Source organism: Lasioglossum baleicum, chromosome 4 (assembly GCF_051020765.1).
Source record: "Lasioglossum baleicum chromosome 4, iyLasBale1, whole genome shotgun sequence".
Classification (NCBI taxonomy): domain Eukaryota; kingdom Metazoa; phylum Arthropoda; class Insecta; order Hymenoptera; family Halictidae; genus Lasioglossum; species Lasioglossum baleicum.
In genome coordinates, this window is record NC_134932.1 from 13,551,796 (window position 1) to 13,570,360 (window position 18,565).

Here is an 18,565-nt window from a genome sequence, read left to right on the forward strand (position 1 = left end):
TTGGCCCGGGGGATGATTCTATTATACATAAAAGAAAGGAAAAAAATTTAGGTTAACCCTTTTTTCATCCGAAGCTTCGTTTTCGAGAAAACTAGTTTAAACATGCAGGGAATACGCTCAGGCGCGTCTGATCATGGCCAACCAATTCTACTTCTTGCATATAGCACAGTACGCGAACGTTCTTGTACTCCACATTGAAGAAACAGGTGAGGAAATTCTCATCGTTTAAGGGACGATCTGATGCAGTATAACCAAAAGTTACAGCAAACTCCATCGAGTATTTATAATACTCACTAAACAACGAAGCTGTCAGATTTGTTTGCCGTTTTGCGAATCGGCAGCGATAAACCGCTCGCCAACGGCAACAAGCAAATCCCGTCAGAGGATCCGTGATTAATACGAGAATCGAAGATAATGGGGGTGGAGGTTCGTCTGGAAAACGAACGAAGCCGTCGCGTCGTAGTCGTTGGGAGGGTGGTATTTTTCACGGGTTCTCGCGGCGAGAAAAACACCGGCCGTAGGCTAGGGCGAGAACGGAGTGTGTGCGGAGGCGGGGGTGGGGCCGGTGGCGCGAAAGGAAAAGCTTCGATCGCTCGGGGCTCTCGCATATATCGCTAATTAAAATCTGTCGCGTACACAGGCGGCTGGTGCTCTGTGGAAAGAGAAAGAGAAAGAGAATGAGAAACAGACGGATGTGTACGGGATCGAGGAGCGTCCAGCGTGATCGAAAAAAACCGGGCAGAGGAAAAGCAACCGGGGGTGGTGTGGGGGAGAGAAAGACACGGGGAACGAGTAGGGGAAAACGTTGAAATCCCGCTAACGAGAGGATTCGTTATTGGACGCAGGTGAAATATAAAGAACTGTCGTTATCGCTCCTCCGCCGTGTCCCTGGGGCGCGATACCAGCGTGCCGGGTTAGTTTTTTAATCGAGTTTTCCGTGGCACACGTTCTCACTCCGACTCGACTGAACTCGACTCGAGTCGACTCGGACGTTCGCCCGCTTGAAATGCAAATGCCCGGTATCAGTCAGTTATTAGGGAGCTGCTCTTTTTTCGGAATGACCCCGGCCCCGGCTCTTGCACACGACGGTCTATGACGGGGGTAGTTTATCTGCTTGGAGAGTTCTCGACGATACCCGGGGTGTAGACGAGTCACGAGACCGGGGGAACCAGGTTTGCTTTAATATGGAAAAATTGGATGGCTGGCCGGCTCGGTGCCTAGAGGATTCTGTCGTGGTATGCTGGTGTCGGTCGATGATCGTGTTTGAAGTGGATGGAATATTTGGTACTCGAAGAATTTTCCTCTGTTATTTTTGTTAGAGGTGTTGTGATTCTTATTGGAGATTATATGTATACATATACGGAGGGGAGTTCATTTTAAATTCATTGATTCTGATATCAATGTAACAATGTTTTCGGGAAGGTACATTTTTGTGGATTCAATTATACATAGACAGTAAAATTAATCCGCAAATACAAGCGGTCACTTCTGAAAAAACGATGTTGAGTTTAAGAGATATAAAGACGAATATTACCTTATAAAATTGAGTTGGGCAGTCAATTTGATGGGAACCATTAAATTTTTGCTGTCGCGCTGAAGATCGTTATGGGAAGATCAATTTTTATGGATCAGCTTACAGACACTGATATTCAACTACATACTAAAATCTCGGCAGGAAAAATTGCGATTGTAAAGATCAGCAAAGATCAGCTTAGGAATGAAATGGTGCATTGAGAGCTGTTCACAAGCCACAAATGCCAGAAGTTAGCCAATCGGCTCTTCCACAGTGAATAAAGCCCTCTCGCGTCACCCTTCTCCACCACCTAAGAGTATTTCCATGTAATTATCATTTTCTGGATTGTACACCTCGCTAATACACCGTAGCATAGACCTCCTAATTAACGACCCGACGACATTCGGAAGAGCATTTCGATGGCATTCGGTAGTAGTCGAGTCGCAGACAGTCGGCTGATCCTTTCATAACGGCGCTCGACAATCGACGCGGAACGATAATGGCTCCGTAGTAACGTCGAGGCATTCTCGTTCATTCTCTCTCTCTCTCTCTAGCACTCCGTCGACTCGTAAATTACGATAAATCAACGTAATCTGTACGGGTAGATGACGGACGTGTCGCTCGGCTAAGTAGTTCGCGGTGTTCGCGGCCCCGGCTGGAATTGGCGTTGTCGTGGCCAATCCCAGGACAGGGGAGAGCCCTGAGCGCTCTGAGCCCTCGAGCCTGGGGAGAACCGAGCCGGCTGGCTTAATAATTATCTAGGAAAGCTCGACTCCCGGGCCCCGATAAATTATTCCCCGCCATTAGATCCCAACAGAATTATTCGATTAAATCTTGATTCAACCGAGCCGCGATCTTCCGCGCGCGCATCCGCTGCGACACGTACTCGAACGCCAGCAGCACGTTTCGCTTCCGGCGTCGAAAATCATCCACCCTCTTCCACCCTCGTGCGCCACCGTTGATCACCGCACTTACAAGTGTCACGAAATAATTGACCGAGTCCCTGGATTACGATGCCAAGTCCCGTCTCAGCTGTTTTTCGACATTGGATACGTTCCGGTTAAGCTGACGAGGGTTGCTGCAACCTAAATCTTTTTTCAAAGTTGCATTGGGGAACTTGTTGCATAAAAGCTGCATCTTCGAATTTGAATTTCGTCGAAAATAATACGTGGTCTGTCCGGAAAGTAATAATTGTGTTGGAAGTAACACGAGTTTCTTTCAACGAGAATTAATTTGCATCCGAAGTGGAGACGGCCCCAATTATCATTATCGCGGAGCATTGGCACCGATAAGACGGCGAGGAAAGCTTCCGAGGAAAGCCGCCGCGCCCGAGGAGAATTTCTTTCGGCTCGCAGACAGATCGATGTCTGCCGGGCTATCCAATTACAATTGGACTGCGATTCGATCGCGATATCAACTTCGTTGCGAAAGATAGGGACACCCCCGACGCTATTGTCCTCGGGGCGACGCGACGCGACGCGGACGCTTTTCACGCGCCGTTATCTCGCGTCGCGGGAATCTCACGACTTTCCTCGTTCACCGTGTCGATTTCACGTTTCCACCGTGCCGTATCGGCTCACGAAACTTCCTAAATTGCTTGTTACATAAAAACACGTTCATAGAGAACGCTGTTGAAAACATTCCGAAAGAAATTCAATATTTTCCCCGCGTTCCTCTTTGGAAACGACTCGCTAACTAGCAATTATTCCAGAGTAAGTGAAATTTTCTTTTTGCAGCTCCAATGCTTTTAGAAAATCAAGAGCGAAATCAATTTTTACAGGTTTTCGAAAGCTTTCATACGCTACGGACGCGCAAAAGTTCTGTGGTCTGAGAACGGGGAATAAATGTTTATACTTCAATTAACAATTGTTCGAGGGCAAACGAAATTTTCTTTCCTCGTCGCCAACGCTTTTAGAGAACTAAAAGAGCGAAGTCGCTTCTAAATTCTTGCACGTTTTTTCTTAACACGCTACGGGAAAATTCATTTTTAAATCCGGACGACTGTTTCTCCTATTTTCGCGAGAGACACTCAAAGCGTTAATGCACACTCCACAAAACGAATTAATGCACGGCGAGTTCCTTCTTCAACGAACGATAACCGGGTTCGGTGCAGCGAAAGAATCGTATCGGCTCCACAGACGGTGGCAGATCAAAGGATGCGCCCCTTAAACATCCTTGAACCCCAAAAACGCGGTAGCAGGATCCTTCGGGTCGAGTTCCAGCGAAATTTCCGGGTGAATTCGATCGAGTTTCGGCTTCATTTCGCATTCCTCTGTCAAGTAAAAGCGCCCGGAGCAAACACGGGCAAGCGATTCAACAGGAGGGGGTTGGTGGGTATCCTGCATTGAGACCGAATCGTTCGGTTCAAGGAGCGTAAATTGAACGTACAGCTTGACCGGTACACAGGAAGACGGATGGTCGACAACCAAAGCGAGAGAGAGAGAGAGAGAGAGAGAGAATGGGTTGGATAGGATTCTGAAACGACGAGGGTGGAAAATGGTGGTTTCGAGAGGGCGGGGGTTAGCGATCGCGCGTTAATGTCGCCCGGGGTAAGGTCATTAGGATCCGTCGGGTCCGGTAGGAAGCAACGACAGCTATCCGGTGACGGTCAGGAGTTGTTCAGGCACGATTGGTTTCTCTCGTAACGAGTGGACCAATCCGGGAGCTGCTGCGGCCGGATGTAAGCCTGTCGCGCTCCGCCGCAGCTGCGGATGTCAGGTGAACGGTGTCGACCGCGCCGGTAGAGTCAGGCGCACCTGGCTCGTTTATTCCGGTAATTTATACGACACCTCGTCACTTACGCCGACCGACGCCGGTCCAGAATCGATACATATCCTTTCCCCGAATAGCCTGTGTCCTCCTGGGGGCGGGGGGCTCGCCGATTGGGAGGACAACTGAGTCTATCGTGCGCTACGACATCCGGAAACTGCGTGAAAAGACAGGCGTAAGTTTCGCATTTTTATGCAAAATAAAAATTGCCTGCGTTCATTACAATGGCCTTATCGAACTCACCGTGAGCAGTAAAAAACATCTAATCAAGATAAGTCCTAAAAGCGATCATTTTCCTGTAAAACCAACTTTTGTTATTTACTACAGTTCCACATTGAAAGTACACAGTTCGTAGACGTGACTGAAGTGTATTTACGTGTACCCCTTGCGTTCCCAACCTTGTGTTTACGTGTACGCCTTGCATTTACAAAAACACCGAAACTACTTCAGCAATCCAATAACCATATCCGCTTCCCGTTCATGAAGCAGTTATCTGTTTTTGTCAGTCTGTTTTCTCTCGCGCGGGTACAGCAACAGCTATACATAGAGGATTGCTCTGAGGTGGTCCGTGCTATGGAGATATATAATACATACACACTATATTCATCGAGACGAGTCAGTGCAGATGAACAAAACATCAGTATGCTAACCACGTCGTAGATGCAGTGGCCCTAACAATTGGCTGCATCCGACTAAACTGACCCTGCCCTACTTAAATGGTCCTACCGAAATGATTATAACCGTACTGCTGTGAATCCCCATACAGCTTCTATTTTCATAGACTGTTCCGCAACGAACAACGAATATACAGGACATATGCTTCACCAATGAAAAAGATTTTATTGCAATACAAACTGTGCTGGAAAAACTAGTACATACTACTAATACTATTGTGCATTTATGACAAAAATTACGACAAATATTAAGAAAAATGTACAGTGAAGGGCTGATAAATATTTTTACAGCGTACTATTAGAAACTGGTCGCTTGCCAGAAAAAGAGCTCCTGCTTAGCATCGGCGTCCGAAAACTTGTTTGGAAAAAACCGCAGCGTCTATCAGGGAGGCTCCCGAGGAAGCGAAATCGGCGAACGAGCGAGGACTTACGGCTTAGGGTAACGCGGCGCTAAACAGTTTTGTCGGGGTCGTGTCGCTCGAGCCTCGCTTAAGGAGAACTCGTGTCGAGGGAGAGCAAAGAGAAAAGTAAAGCAGGAAAGTGGCGTGGAAGACGTGGCCCCGGCCGGGCTTAATGGCGGTTACAATTCTAATTAAGATAATACTTCAGCCGCGTTCTTCCTCCCCTCTCTCTCTCTCTCTCTCTCTTCCTGTCCCTCTCCCTCTCCTCGAAGTAGGATGGCCGTGAGAAAGTCTGCGAAAACCGCAGTATACTCAACGACACCGGCCTGCTCTCTTCGTGTCCTTTGCGGCCGCCACGGCGTGTAACGTCTCCACGGAGTTGTCCCGCGGCTCGTTCCCTCTGATGGAAGCAATTAAAATAATGGCGAGCTCCACGACGACGACGACCTCGTCGACCTGACGCTGCAACGTGTACCCTCACGAAAGTGGCCGGCTCGTGCTCCCATTATCCAACGCGACCCTATCGGGCTCTGATCGATGCAATCGAACCGGGATCTTCCCGTGTTTGCCTCCCAACTTACTTCTCAAACTCCCAACAATTATTTCTTTCCTTCGAGCTTTCCTTTTTTGCTTGCGAAATTATTTACCGTGTCCAATCAGCGCTCTATCCATTTTCTGCTTCTCTCTGGGCCTTCACGTTGACATGGTTCCAATTTATGTATTTCTAATTCTCGAAGGTACTTCGTTAGATCCATTGATCTTCATCTTGCATCTATTAATTAATTCTCTCTGAACTTTAGGAGCCTCTGGATATAATAAACGAACAAGTATATTCTGCCATTGGTAAAAGTCCGCACACGATGTTTGTATCGTTTTATAAAATTGCGTAAAAGCAAAGTCAATGAAAAGAAGATTCATGGAACAGTTTCCTTGAATTGTCGAGATTTTAGTGGACAATTTTGCACGAGTTGTACCCTGCAGCGAGTAAAATGCAATCGTTTGTTAAAATTAAGAAAAACGGTCGGCCGCGTCTCTGAAAATTTTAGTGAATCGAAACACTCGAGAATCCCCGTAAGTACCATTCTGTAAATGCATGTGTAACAACGCCACCATCCATCGCGCGTCAGGTCGTCGTCGCAATCATCCGTATTTCTCTCGTCGCGTGCGTCACCGGTACGATGCTACTACATATACCTTCCTCCATGCAATTTCCGACAGGAATCGTCGTCACGACGAAAGTCGAGGCCCGTTCTTTCCCCTGGGGAAAATGGAGCTGCATTGTCCCGCGGTGCATCGGTGCATCGCGCGAGCCAAGGTGCGAACCATTGTCACACACATGCATATGCACTTCTCAATATGTAATACCTATCGACAATCCCCACGAGATCGACACGTAACTTATTTAATTGAATAAACTAGAAACGGAGGAGATCGTCCGTCCTCCAACTGTCTCCTACCGTAAAATTTCGTTTATACTTCCTGTACAATGTCTCGTTTAAATTCAAATCGAAGTTCCCGGTGTTAAATATGTATGTATTCGGATTTTACGGCATGGCGGTCGGATTTCAATCTAATTACATCACTGGCAACTTTGAATTTATATATTCGGCATCTTATTAATGGTGATGTTCGAACCGTAATGGACAGATTCGAGTTTAAAATAGTTTAAATCTTACCGGTGGAAATCCGAGTTTGGATAGTCGAATCTAAATTCAAATTCGGAGCTGATGTAGATGTTGCATTCTAGTCGGAATTAGAAATCCTATTATTGGATTGGAGGAGCCAATCATGAAGATGATATGACAAAACGAAGAAAGATCCCCGGCTCTGTTACATCCCCTGAAGGCCCGTGTAAGGAATACATTCTCGGGATCGGATAATCGGCCGCCGACGGCAATCAGCCGCCATATTGGCGAGTCGGTAAGACCGCGAGAGGCGGTGTCGAGGGAAAATCGTTTTCCTTCCAGTGGAACGGCAGGGAATCTCGGGGAGAGGCGGTGCATCATACCGTTTGCGAATTCCGTCGAATTAGTGCCGCGATAAAGCACGGTGTTTCGGCCGAGTTTCCATTTCGATCACATTTGCATGAGCGTTCCCCTCGTTATCTCGGCCGGGCCGATCACGCAAATGGCCGTTCTACACCCTTCCGCTGTCCTCAATCTCCGAGTTGAACGACCGGATAAAACGAACAGCCGAAAGAAAACGCGCCATCACCAGGGGGGATCTCCGATCCGGGAATACATTGCGGCTCTCGAAATGAAATTGTCCTTCCCTATCGTCCATCTGATTCCCCCCACACGTTTCTCTACCCTTCGCGTTTCTACCTCATCCTGTTGGCCCTCAGCCTTGTACTTTCTCCTAATCTCCGAGATTTCTGATTTCTTCTCTGGTCCCTGGACCTACGCGATCCCACTATTTCTCCGCGAGATCGGGATTATCAGAAGTTCGAGGTACTCACGGTGGGACACGGGGGAATGATTTACGGCGCCGGCGGCGATCTATGCGGAACACGTGGCCGTGAATGATCGCGGTCTTCGTGCGCATGATAGCGCGTGATTTGGGGAGGGTCAACCAGGCCTCGGGGAACTACTGTGCCCGAGTCCTCGCATTTCGTAATTCTTCTTGATGTTTTCGGCCTGAACAATGTTGTGGCGGCGAGATAAACTGATGTGTCGCTCTTTCCGATTTTTCTAATCGCTTCACAGTTTTACTAATTATGTATATATTACCTACTCGTTGTAGGCCGAAATTCGTCTCCGACCTTTTCCATCACAGATCGAATTCCGCCACAATCGCGCAAACAACGGTCGGAACTTCACCGCGGCAGTTAAAATTTAAATTCGTCCACGATCATTAACATGTGATTTTAAATTCAATGCTTCGAGGGACCATCCTCCTACTTCCAATTCGCGCGCGCGCACACACACACACACACACACAGACACATACCATTAGAATACAAATGCAACGATCGAAACGCAACCTCGCCTACAATCATCAAAATTTAAACAGCCCCGTAAAGTTTATCTTCCGGTCCAACAAATATCATTTCGTCGAAAACTAAAATTCAAATCGCGACCAAGAGCTTGTAGGCACACGCGCCTCCGCGCGGTTTCAACCGAAAATACGATGCCGAGACACGTGAAATTTTAATTAACGAATTACCTGTCGTTGTGTTCGAGGACTGTGAAACAGGAAGCGAACGGTGAATTGTTAACCGGGAGGAGAGGGGAACAAAGACCTGGAGAAAGAAATATATAAATTACAGGAAATAAGTTCTCGAGAACGTTTGAGATGTACACGGTTTGCTGGTCCTCGACGGTCCCTGGTGCGACGCAAAAAGAGGGTCGAAAGGAACCCGTAGAATTAATCGAGGTCGCCGAGTTCGAATCTGCATGCGAGCCACGCGCCTCTCCCATCGGCCGACGTATTATTACGTCGGGAAAAGGGGAACCCAGACCCTCCCTCTGGCTTTTCCGCGCCGCGCCGCGCAGGCTGGAACGATCTTCGCGTATTATCTCTGTCCCCGATGGGGATGTGCGGGGATGGATGCACGTCGAGTGCCGGCCTGGCCACCACCGCCCGCCGCGCCGGTCGTTATCTACGGCAGGCAGTTATTGCCTATTGCCCCGCGCCGGTGTCCGGCAAAATAGAGAACAGGACTGAATAATTCCCTCGTCATCTTGCCAAGTCCTTTGTATCTCTCTTTAAATCCCGGAAACGCAGTCGACGCGTCGCACCGCGTTGCGACGGGGTCGCGATGGATCCCGGATCATCGGTCTTTGTTGGAAAACTGGATCGCAATTCCACAGAAAATCGAGTCCCGGCGATCCAGAGAATTGCTGAATCGTGCCGATCGTGGCCAACGGGAATGTGGCTGCCGCCAACTGACCGATACTTCGCCGTTGAACCGTGTCCGAGCACGTTTTTAATTAAAGCCGCCCGGTTGACCCTAACCCTAAGAGGGTTAGACCGCGCTGACCGATCCGGAATGGCTTTGCGATTTTTTACTGGGCAGCTGGTTAATGTTCACGTATGTTTTCAATGTATGTATACTGCACACAGTAGATTTTTTATGGAGAAACTCCAGGTCATTACTCGTTCTCAAGTGAACGTTTGGAAAAATCGAAATTGAAATTGCTATCAGCGATTATTCGGTGCATCGATGAAAGAATTGGCCAACAGCGACTGCTATCGTTCTGTTCCGCGAACTTCCGTGATCTATGATCGAGAGGAGTTATCGCGTTCGCTGGACCCCGCAACATCGCGAACTTTCTGCCCAGGAGTTGGGAAGTTAAATTACTGGAAAAGCGAGGAGCCTATCTTCTTAACAATGCTAGAGGAAGCTAGTCGTACGGTGTTGTTCGAGGGGGTCGCAACTTTTAACCCCTGACCGCCGCCCCGCCCTGCTCCGCGGGCCGCGCCGGGAAGTTTTCGCGTGTTGTACAATTCGCGAGTGCAACAACTTTTCCGCTTCGGAATCGGGTCCAACGGATACACTCACGGCCTCGTCAAAAGTTTTCGACGGGACGGACGTACGGATTGGTAGCGGGAACATTTTCGGGAGGGCTCTCGAATATCAGGGGCAAAAGAAACGATAGATCGACGTTTCGAATACGATCGTTAGTTTAGATTGAAATGCTGACGGGCTAATGCAAATTGAAGCTTCAGCTGCTGCGGAGCTCGGATTTAAGCGAAACTATAACGGGTCCGATTCGAATGAAAATTTTAATCGACGCGCGACCTCGATTAAAGTTTCAGCGCAGAAATTTGCGCGCCGGATCTGTTATTTAAAGCCAATCTCGATCTGTCCGGTTTAAATTTGCAAGCATCGGGTTTAAATGCGACTGCACATTGCCAATCGAACTATCCGGTTTACAATATGGGCGTGTTTACACCTTTACACTGGAAGTCAATCTTGAATATTAATTGTAGAAGTAAAAATGATAATGAAGAAAGATATTCCTCTGCAGAACAAACTATTTTTGAAGCATACTCTGCAATATTTCACTGTATGTTTCCGAAAATTTTCAGTAGACTGTTCGCGTCCTTAATTTAAATTATTTTGCAATTCATGGGCTGCTTGGCAAGCTACAGACGTGGAAAATGAATGTTTATATTGGTCGAGAGTTAAATTAAATTGGAATTGACAAAAGCATGGGCCTGTGGACGCGAGGATTTCTTTTTGGAAGAATTTTGTCTGGCTCCGAAATAGAATTAATTAAATCCGCCTCCGACGCGACACGGACGCGCGACGGCTCGTGCTCGCCAGCAGCAGGTCGAATAAATACGTAAACGCGATAGGAGATGGCGCGAAATGAGAAACGGTCATTGTTTGGAACGGAAAAATGTCTTTGGATCGTGTGCAACATCTGCTGAATTACGGTAAAACGGGGGTTGGTGTGCGACCCGGTTTTTCTGCGACGAACGGGGGATTAAATTAAAAAGCGGCGTTCACAGGCCCCGTGTGTCTCGTCGTCGTTTCGGTTAGGTTCTCACGCGTCCCGGATTCCCAAAAATTAATAAAGGGGTAATCAGCGGCGGGGAATACGAATCAGCGTTTCCACGTTTCTGCGACTGTCGCGTTAATTAAGTATCGCGTTGAGTCGGCTTAATTATTGCGAAATTTTCATGGAGCACTGCGGAGGATTTCCTTCATCCCTGTCCGTGTTACAGTGCGATGCGAAATTTATGAAACGGTGTCATAAAATACCGAATGAAATTTCCTGCAAAAGTATTAAACAGTATTTCATTATTATTACGCTGCGGATCTTTCTGCGAAACAAAAATTGTCTGTTTTAATTGCAACACCTAGCAGCTTCATAGACATAATTTTTTGTCGTAACTGCATAAAATTCGCAGTGTATTATCTACGTCGACCGATCGTAAGCGGTTTTACTGTTTCACGGGCTGCAATTTTATTCCTTGAATCGGATCATTTTTATGAATCGTCAGCACATGAATTGTGGGTTTAAATATCATCTGAAACGCCTTTGATAAGGCGGCATGGGATATGAAAAGTAACAATTAATATGTATTTCCGTTTTTAAATCGACAAAGCGAACGTTTTAATACTCTTCGGAGTCGATTCTCCGTTCTGCTGCAATACTATTACATATCAAGAAATCAACAGTTCGATTGGTCCCCATTTTTTCTCTTTCTCACTTGTCGTAATTACTTCATCGATAAATATGTAACTCGTTAGCAGAGAAAAGAGTTCCATACTCATTGTGTGCTTATGCTACAGATGAAATATTGATTGCGGATAGCGGAAGAGCGCATTCTTGCTTGTTACTAGTCTGCGGATTTGATGAATTTACAGTGAAAATGTGCGGATGAATGGGAGGCCATGAGACAAAAGTCATCGAAAAGGGATGGGAAAGTATTCCGACCATTTGTGTCCTCGGGTTTCTCCTTTAGAAGCCCAGGCACCGTCGCGACGCTTTCGTCGGGTGGTCTCAAATTACTGTTCCTCTCGGCGGAAAGTCGCTCGATATACAGGTTGGGACGGAAATCGTAGTACGTATGTACAGCCCAGCAAGCGGTGATCCTACATTTAAAAAATAACGGCATAACGTTTCCTCGTCCGAAGCGTCGTTTTCGAGAAAATCGAGTTCGAAAATGCAGCGAATGAGAGCATATGAAAATGCATACATATTGTATACCAAAGTACGAGCCCAACGAATCTTTAAACTCGATTTTCTCGAAAACGAGATATCAAACGAAAAAATGTTATTCCTCTTCTCGATTCGTTTTTACATGTTGAATTTTTGCCTAGAAATTTCCGCCACCCTGTATATAGAGCAGGACTCGAATTCCCAAAAGAAAGAAAATTTCAGTCGGACGTGGACAGGAAAGCGAAAGACCAAAGTGTTGTTCCGTTGTTCTCAGGAACGTGGAGGATTACGCTAGGGAGCACGAGGAAGCCTCGAGAAACATTCAGCAGTACCTGTCGAATCCAATCAACGCTTATCTGCTGGTAAAAAGGCTGACCACCGACTGGAAACGAGTCGAGGAGCTGATAACCCAGGACGTTGGCAAGTCTTTCGTCGCGAACATCACCAGCTCGCGAAGCGACCTTAAATTCCCAACTGACGAGGACCTTAATGGCGCGGCCGTCGCTCTGATGAGGCTCCAGGACACTTACAAACTCGAAACTGCACAAGTCGCCAGGGGCGTGCTGAATGGAGTCCAGTACAGTACCGGATTAACGGGTTCGTAAATATATCTTCTCTTGTTCCTTTCCAACTTGAAACAAATCCGACCCGTAAACCGCTGCTTCCACGTCCTCCTCTCTCTCTCCTCTCTCTCTCTCTCGAAACTCTCGAAATCTCCCGGAGATTCGCGCGAATTCCTGCTACCGAGTTCTAATTTCAACTTCGGCTTTTCATTCTTTAGTCCTAGTGTAACGTTACAATTATAATAGAATTTCCGGTTGGGTTCCTTGAAAACACAATTTTCATGCTCGTAACGAAACTTTGTGCAAAAGGAGACTATATATTCGATGCGGTTTGCTTATCCTTTATTCCCATCGATTTTCGTATGGGAAAGGAATAAAAAAATTGTTGGTTCGTTTAAAAAAATGGTAAAAACAAAAAGCACCATTTATTAACAATGTATTGTGTTTGGTCCAATTTGTGTATCGTCTATTCCTACCGATTGAAAATCGAAACGAATTCTACTATATCGTCCAGAAAAAGAATAATTAACACAAACTTTAACTATTAAATTGTTATGTATACAAACTCAATGTGAAAACAATACAATAAATCAAATGTTCCGCGCCACACTAAACGTTAAAACGTTAAAACTCGCAATTCCCTGGTACTCGTACCAAGGCGAAAGCTCGGGTTCCAAATAATCAGGACCGTCTTTCTGTTTCGAGCCAGCAATTACAGCGTTCGCAAACTTCTTCCCCGCAACGATCTCCCCCGAAATTGCATTAAGACACGAAAAACCGAACGGAAACACGGGGAATGCAAAGTGGCTGAAAAAGGAACGGTTCGTTACAGCGCATCCGCATCTTGTTACCACGTCTGGTCTAGCTCTGGCGAAAGAAGGAACACAGAAGGAGAAGCGCAAAAGCTTTGCCGCGCTGCTTTTTCGTGCTGAATTATTTATGCGGGTTTAACGGAACAGGAGTAGGGGAGGGTGGGGGCAAAACGTTGCGAATCGACAGGAATATTGGCCTCTAACCCTCGGCCGTCCCTCGTTCCCTTTTCCCCCTTAGCCGTCCTGCCGATGTTACCTGTGCTTAAAGATCCCTGATATGAATAATTTACGCGATTTCCTTTATCAGCATCCTGTCCTCGTTTCCGCGCGACTCGCCCACCCTGATTTTGCACGCCTGACGCTGCCGCAGCAATTCGCAACTTCTGATGCCGCTACCGTTTCCCTTTATCTTTCTCTCTCTCTCTCTCTCTCTCTCTCTCTCTCTCCCGCTTTCACACTTATCTCTCTTTCGGTTCTGTCTTCTTGTCGTGCTTTAGTGGCATTCGCTGGTTACTAGCAACTCGGGCTTTCGCTTCTTACCGAAGCAAGAAAGTGATTTTTTCTGCCAACATAATCCCCCGTTCGCGTGCATTATTTACAGTCAGCGAAAGAGAGATCGATGAATATTGAATGCCTATGGAATTATTTACCGCTGATACATAATTAATGCTCCTCCGGCAGCTACTTTTTCCTTTGGAAAACGAAACGACACAGCGAAATTCGAAGGCTAACGTTGACCTCAACGTATTCGGTTTGAAAATATGTATATATAAAAAAATTGATACAGGAATTTGAATGAATCCATGACATGCTGTGAATCTAGCTATCTATCCAAACTGTAAACCATCCTACGTAAACTATAAAAATTCCCATTTCAAAACAATTAACCGAGACAGAAAAGGTAATGCTTGTGCGATACGAAAAAGTTTCCATTAGATAATCGAGAGGGAGGTAGAGTATCAGGCTGAAGACTTTGAGTCACGAAAAACGCGAAGAAATTAATTAACGAAGCAAGTTCAGTAGCGAAGCCACAGCCGCAGACGGGGGAAACGCATAAAGAAGAAAACCGAACAAGTTCTATGGTCCGAAGCCAGTTAGAATACATAATAAGACGATTAAAAACCTTTAAACTTCCGGTAAAAGTTCGAGGATCGGTCGGTGTGTCAGGTCGAGTAGTCGGCGCGGCGCGGCGCGGCGGCGTTCGAAAAATCCAGGAGCGTCCGTCCCCGTTTTTCAATTTTAACTTTCAGATTTCCGACGCTTCCCGCTCCACCAGGTTATTACGAATGTAATTATGTTAATCGAGTCATGAATTATACAGGGTGGGCTCAGAGTCACGGAACAATCAAGAACTAGGCGACCGTTCGAGGAAAAATAAAGTCGAAATCGTGGAATAAATTTTCCCAGAAGTTTCGTTACCCCAGATGGACGAGTTTGAAATTTTCATATGGGAGGACGCGGAAGACTAACGGCATTGGTTGAAATTTCGGATGGTGATCGCGGATCTCGTTTTATTTTGCAGCCAGCGACTGCTTCGAACTTGGACGACAGTCTTATCATAATCGTGATTACTATCACACGGTGCTGTGGATGCAGGAAGCCATGGATCGTCTTCAGGAAGAACAGAATGCTACAACCACATCGAAACCGGACATCCTGGAATACCTAGCCTTCTCAACGTACATGCAAGGTTCCTGTTTTAATTTGTATCTCAACCAGAACGACGACACGTAAATTTGAAAACGAAGTCAAACTTCAACGGTTGTATTCAACGATGATCTAAAATTTTAAGAAGCAAAATTGGGGTATGGATTCGAACAGCAGCAATGCGAATGAAAATATTAACGAACGAAAAGCAAGTTTAAACGTCACCGGTGAAATCGAGTTTGAAACGGTTGCCGGTTAAACGTAAGTTTGAATTGTAGCAGGCGAAATTGAATTTCAAACATTGACAGTTACGAGTAAATTTGAATTGCAACGGTCGATTTCAAGCGCAGCCCAGCGACGATTAAATATATAAATATAGTTTTCTAACGGTGTTGCGCGCAAGTTTTCATCACAGGGTGAAACTGCAAATTTCCCAACTGATAGTTGAAGGCCGGAAACTCGCTGCCCGTGAAATTCCGGTTCGAAAACGTTACGTTAACGGTCAAATTGAAATTCCGTCGTTGAACTGGAAACGCATGTATGTAGCGACTGTAAATGCAACAGGAGACTTTCGGACTCCGTTTTAGTCCCCCTAAAACTAAAGCGAACAAACGTGCCCGGCGAATTATGCAAATGATTTAAGTTTGTAATTTTGTATGCCGAGGAAGTTCGGCCGGTGAATTAAAATAACAATTGTTTTGCGGGTTGCGGCCGTCACGTGGCCGAGGATTTGCGACGCTGCGAACCGGGGAAAAAATTCCGCAGTCTCATAAAAGTCGCGCGTTATAAATTAAGAACTAAATTGCTCGCACATCCGCAGTTGTTACTTCGCGACTACGAAATCTAGACATCCGCCATTTTATTATCGTACTTGCGCTTCAGAAACTACACTTTACTTTTCACCGTTGCATTCAAATTCAAATCTTGACTGGGATATTCAAATTCGTAAACTCTGACTACAAGACCGAAATGCATATTCTCTAGTATGTAAATCTTCGTTTCGCATTGAACAACCACGCTTGTAAATCAATTACAATGTAAATGAATTCTTTATACATATTATGATCCCGAAGCCTTTGAAGCATTTGAAACTTCGTTAACAGTCGTTAAATTCATTATCACAAACAGCCAGGAACACAAATTATGTATTTTGAGATTCCAATTGAAATTTTTAATGATCAAAAATTAATTGAAATGCCTGAATGCAAAGCTTAATTATAATTGTAGTGCCTGGGAGCCGACTGCAGTCGTTAAATCCAATCTGCAGCAGCGTTTCGGGATCAACGGGATAATTTTTCATACTTCATTATAGTTTCGCGAACTAATACCGTAAAATCCGAAACGCTGGCCGTTGGGCAAACTCCGCGGAAGTATTAAAATCCCGAAGACACTTGAAAGCTCGAACAAAGCGCCAAGTGTACAAAACAGACTGGTCGAGCAGGTCTCTTAGAGAATTTAATTACCATGAAAATTTTCGTCGCGAACCCCGCGCGCGCGGGCACTGAATTTCCGTCCGAGGCTTTAGTTTGTTTAAAGCTCCATATAAACTTGGCCATCGAACGTATCGCGTTCGAATTGGCCCCCTGGAAATCTCCGAGGTTCAAACCACTGACGGTTAACACTGCTGGAAGCCGCTAAATCACGGAATTACACGAGTCGTAATTTGTTAATAATCACCGTTTCGCCACGCGTACTAGTGAATTTAATAGATCGAGTTCTGTGGAAGATGCCGCGTTTCCTCCTTGCGGGTTTCAGGACCAGCCGGCTGCTGGTAACGTCTAATTGCTAATGAAATTAATTCTATTGTGCAGGAAACGTGGCGCGAGCTTTAAGCATGACGAATGAGCTTTTGGAACTGGTGCCGACGCACGAGCGGGCTTTGGGCAACCGGGCTTATTATCAAAAGGAGATACAAAGCAAGGCGAGCCAGTCCACGAAGAAACGCGGTGAAGATGGACAGGATGACACTGCCATGCCCGAGCAGGTAACGCCATGATCTTTCAACGATTACGATTTTATTGAAATTCTTACAAAAATAAATTAGTTAGAGTTAGCGTGAAACACATCGATAAAATGTCTTATTATTGTAAAAGGTTGCTCTGTAGAAAATGGAAGGAGGAAGCGAAAATAAATGTAAGAAATTTGACACTGTTCTTTTGATACGTTTTCCAGCATTTTACCGTTAACGAGGAGAAAGTGAAATCGTGGGATGAGATGTCGGAAAGGGAACGGTACGAGATGCTCTGCCGTGGCGAGGTCTCGATCACACCGGATATGAAGAAGAATCTAAAGTGCCGATACGTCGACCGTGGAATCCCGTTCCTGAAGATCGCGCCGCTCAAAGAGGAGGAAGCGTATCTGGACCCGAGGATAGTGATTTACCATGACGTGATTTACGACGAGGAGATCGAGACGATCAAAAGATTGGCGCAGCCCAGGGTAATAAACGTTCATTCGATGTTTCCAATAACTTGTGGACCAGCTACAGCCTTTGATAGTTCTCGGAGAATCGATTTTTAGGATGGCCTCGGACCTTCAAAGAAATCCTAAAATGTTTGTCCTGTAATGTCGTATTGATTTTATAAATTTCTGTGAGATCTTGCACAATTTTACAGTTCGAAAAAGATCTCGAAGTACATATCTCATCTTTGAAGTTGTAAAACGTCCTCGATCTGTTAATTGATTATTGCGAATGATTTTGGTTGGTCTCGTTTCAGTTCAAACGTGCCACGGTGCAGAACTACAAAACCGGTGCCTTAGAGATAGCGAATTATAGGATTAGTAAGAGCGCGTGGCTACAGGAGCACGAACATAAACACGTGGAAGCCGTTAGCAGACGCGTGGAACATATGACGAGCTTGACTGTGGACACGGCTGAGGAATTACAAGTTGTTAATTACGGTATTGGCGGCCATTATGAACCGCACTTTGACTTTGCCAGGGTGAGTACGTCAATCTTGAATCGTTTTCTTTGAACGAGCACATCTCGAAAGTGAATTCATATTTTATGTTCAGAAAGAAGAAACGAATGCGTTCAAGAGTCTGGGAACCGGCAACCGCATTGCTACTGTTCTATACTACGTAAGTAGCACTTCATATGTACCGCCTATTAATTTTTCATAATTTCTTATTACTGTACTTGCTTCAAGTGTTAACTTCCTTTTAACCTCGAACGGTAGTTTTATCCCTTAAAAATAAAATCTCGTTGCTGCAGTATGTACCATCTATTTTCTTCAAGCAGCAATCTGTTCTGAATCTTGAACGATAGTTCAATCATGTTGACTGAAATAATTACATTCAACTTCCTTCGTGCAGATGAGCGACGTGGAACAGGGTGGCGGCACCGTGTTCACTGCTATCAACATTTCCCTGTGGCCAAAGAAGGGTAGCGCTGCATTCTGGTACAACTTGAAGCCTAACGGCGAAGGCGACTTCAAGACCAGACACGCAGCCTGTCCGGTGCTAACTGGATCCAAATGGGGTATGAAAACGATCCCAACCCTCTCATCCTCTATCAAGAGGAATATCTATGTAGTTGGTTCTAACGCGCGTCATTACTTATATTCCAG

At 45.8% G+C, this 18,565-nt stretch overlaps 1 protein-coding gene across 2 annotated transcripts in view; it reads left to right on the forward strand.

The window, feature by feature from the left end:
* The window catches only part of LOC143208351 (prolyl 4-hydroxylase subunit alpha-1-like), a 214,685-nt gene that overhangs the window by 161,969 nt on the left and 34,151 nt on the right, over positions 1 to 18,565 (forward strand). For both annotated transcript variants that reach the window (XM_076422738.1, XM_076422739.1), the window contains 7 exons: positions 12,249 to 12,571; positions 14,872 to 15,039; positions 16,808 to 16,980; positions 17,169 to 17,435; positions 17,714 to 17,938; positions 18,012 to 18,077; positions 18,312 to 18,477. In XM_076422738.1, coding sequence (XP_076278853.1) covers positions 12,249 to 12,571; positions 14,872 to 15,039; positions 16,808 to 16,980; positions 17,169 to 17,435; positions 17,714 to 17,938; positions 18,012 to 18,077; positions 18,312 to 18,477 — 1,388 coding nt within the window. The remainder of the gene's footprint in view (positions 1 to 12,248; positions 12,572 to 14,871; positions 15,040 to 16,807; positions 16,981 to 17,168; positions 17,436 to 17,713; positions 17,939 to 18,011; positions 18,078 to 18,311; positions 18,478 to 18,565) is intronic.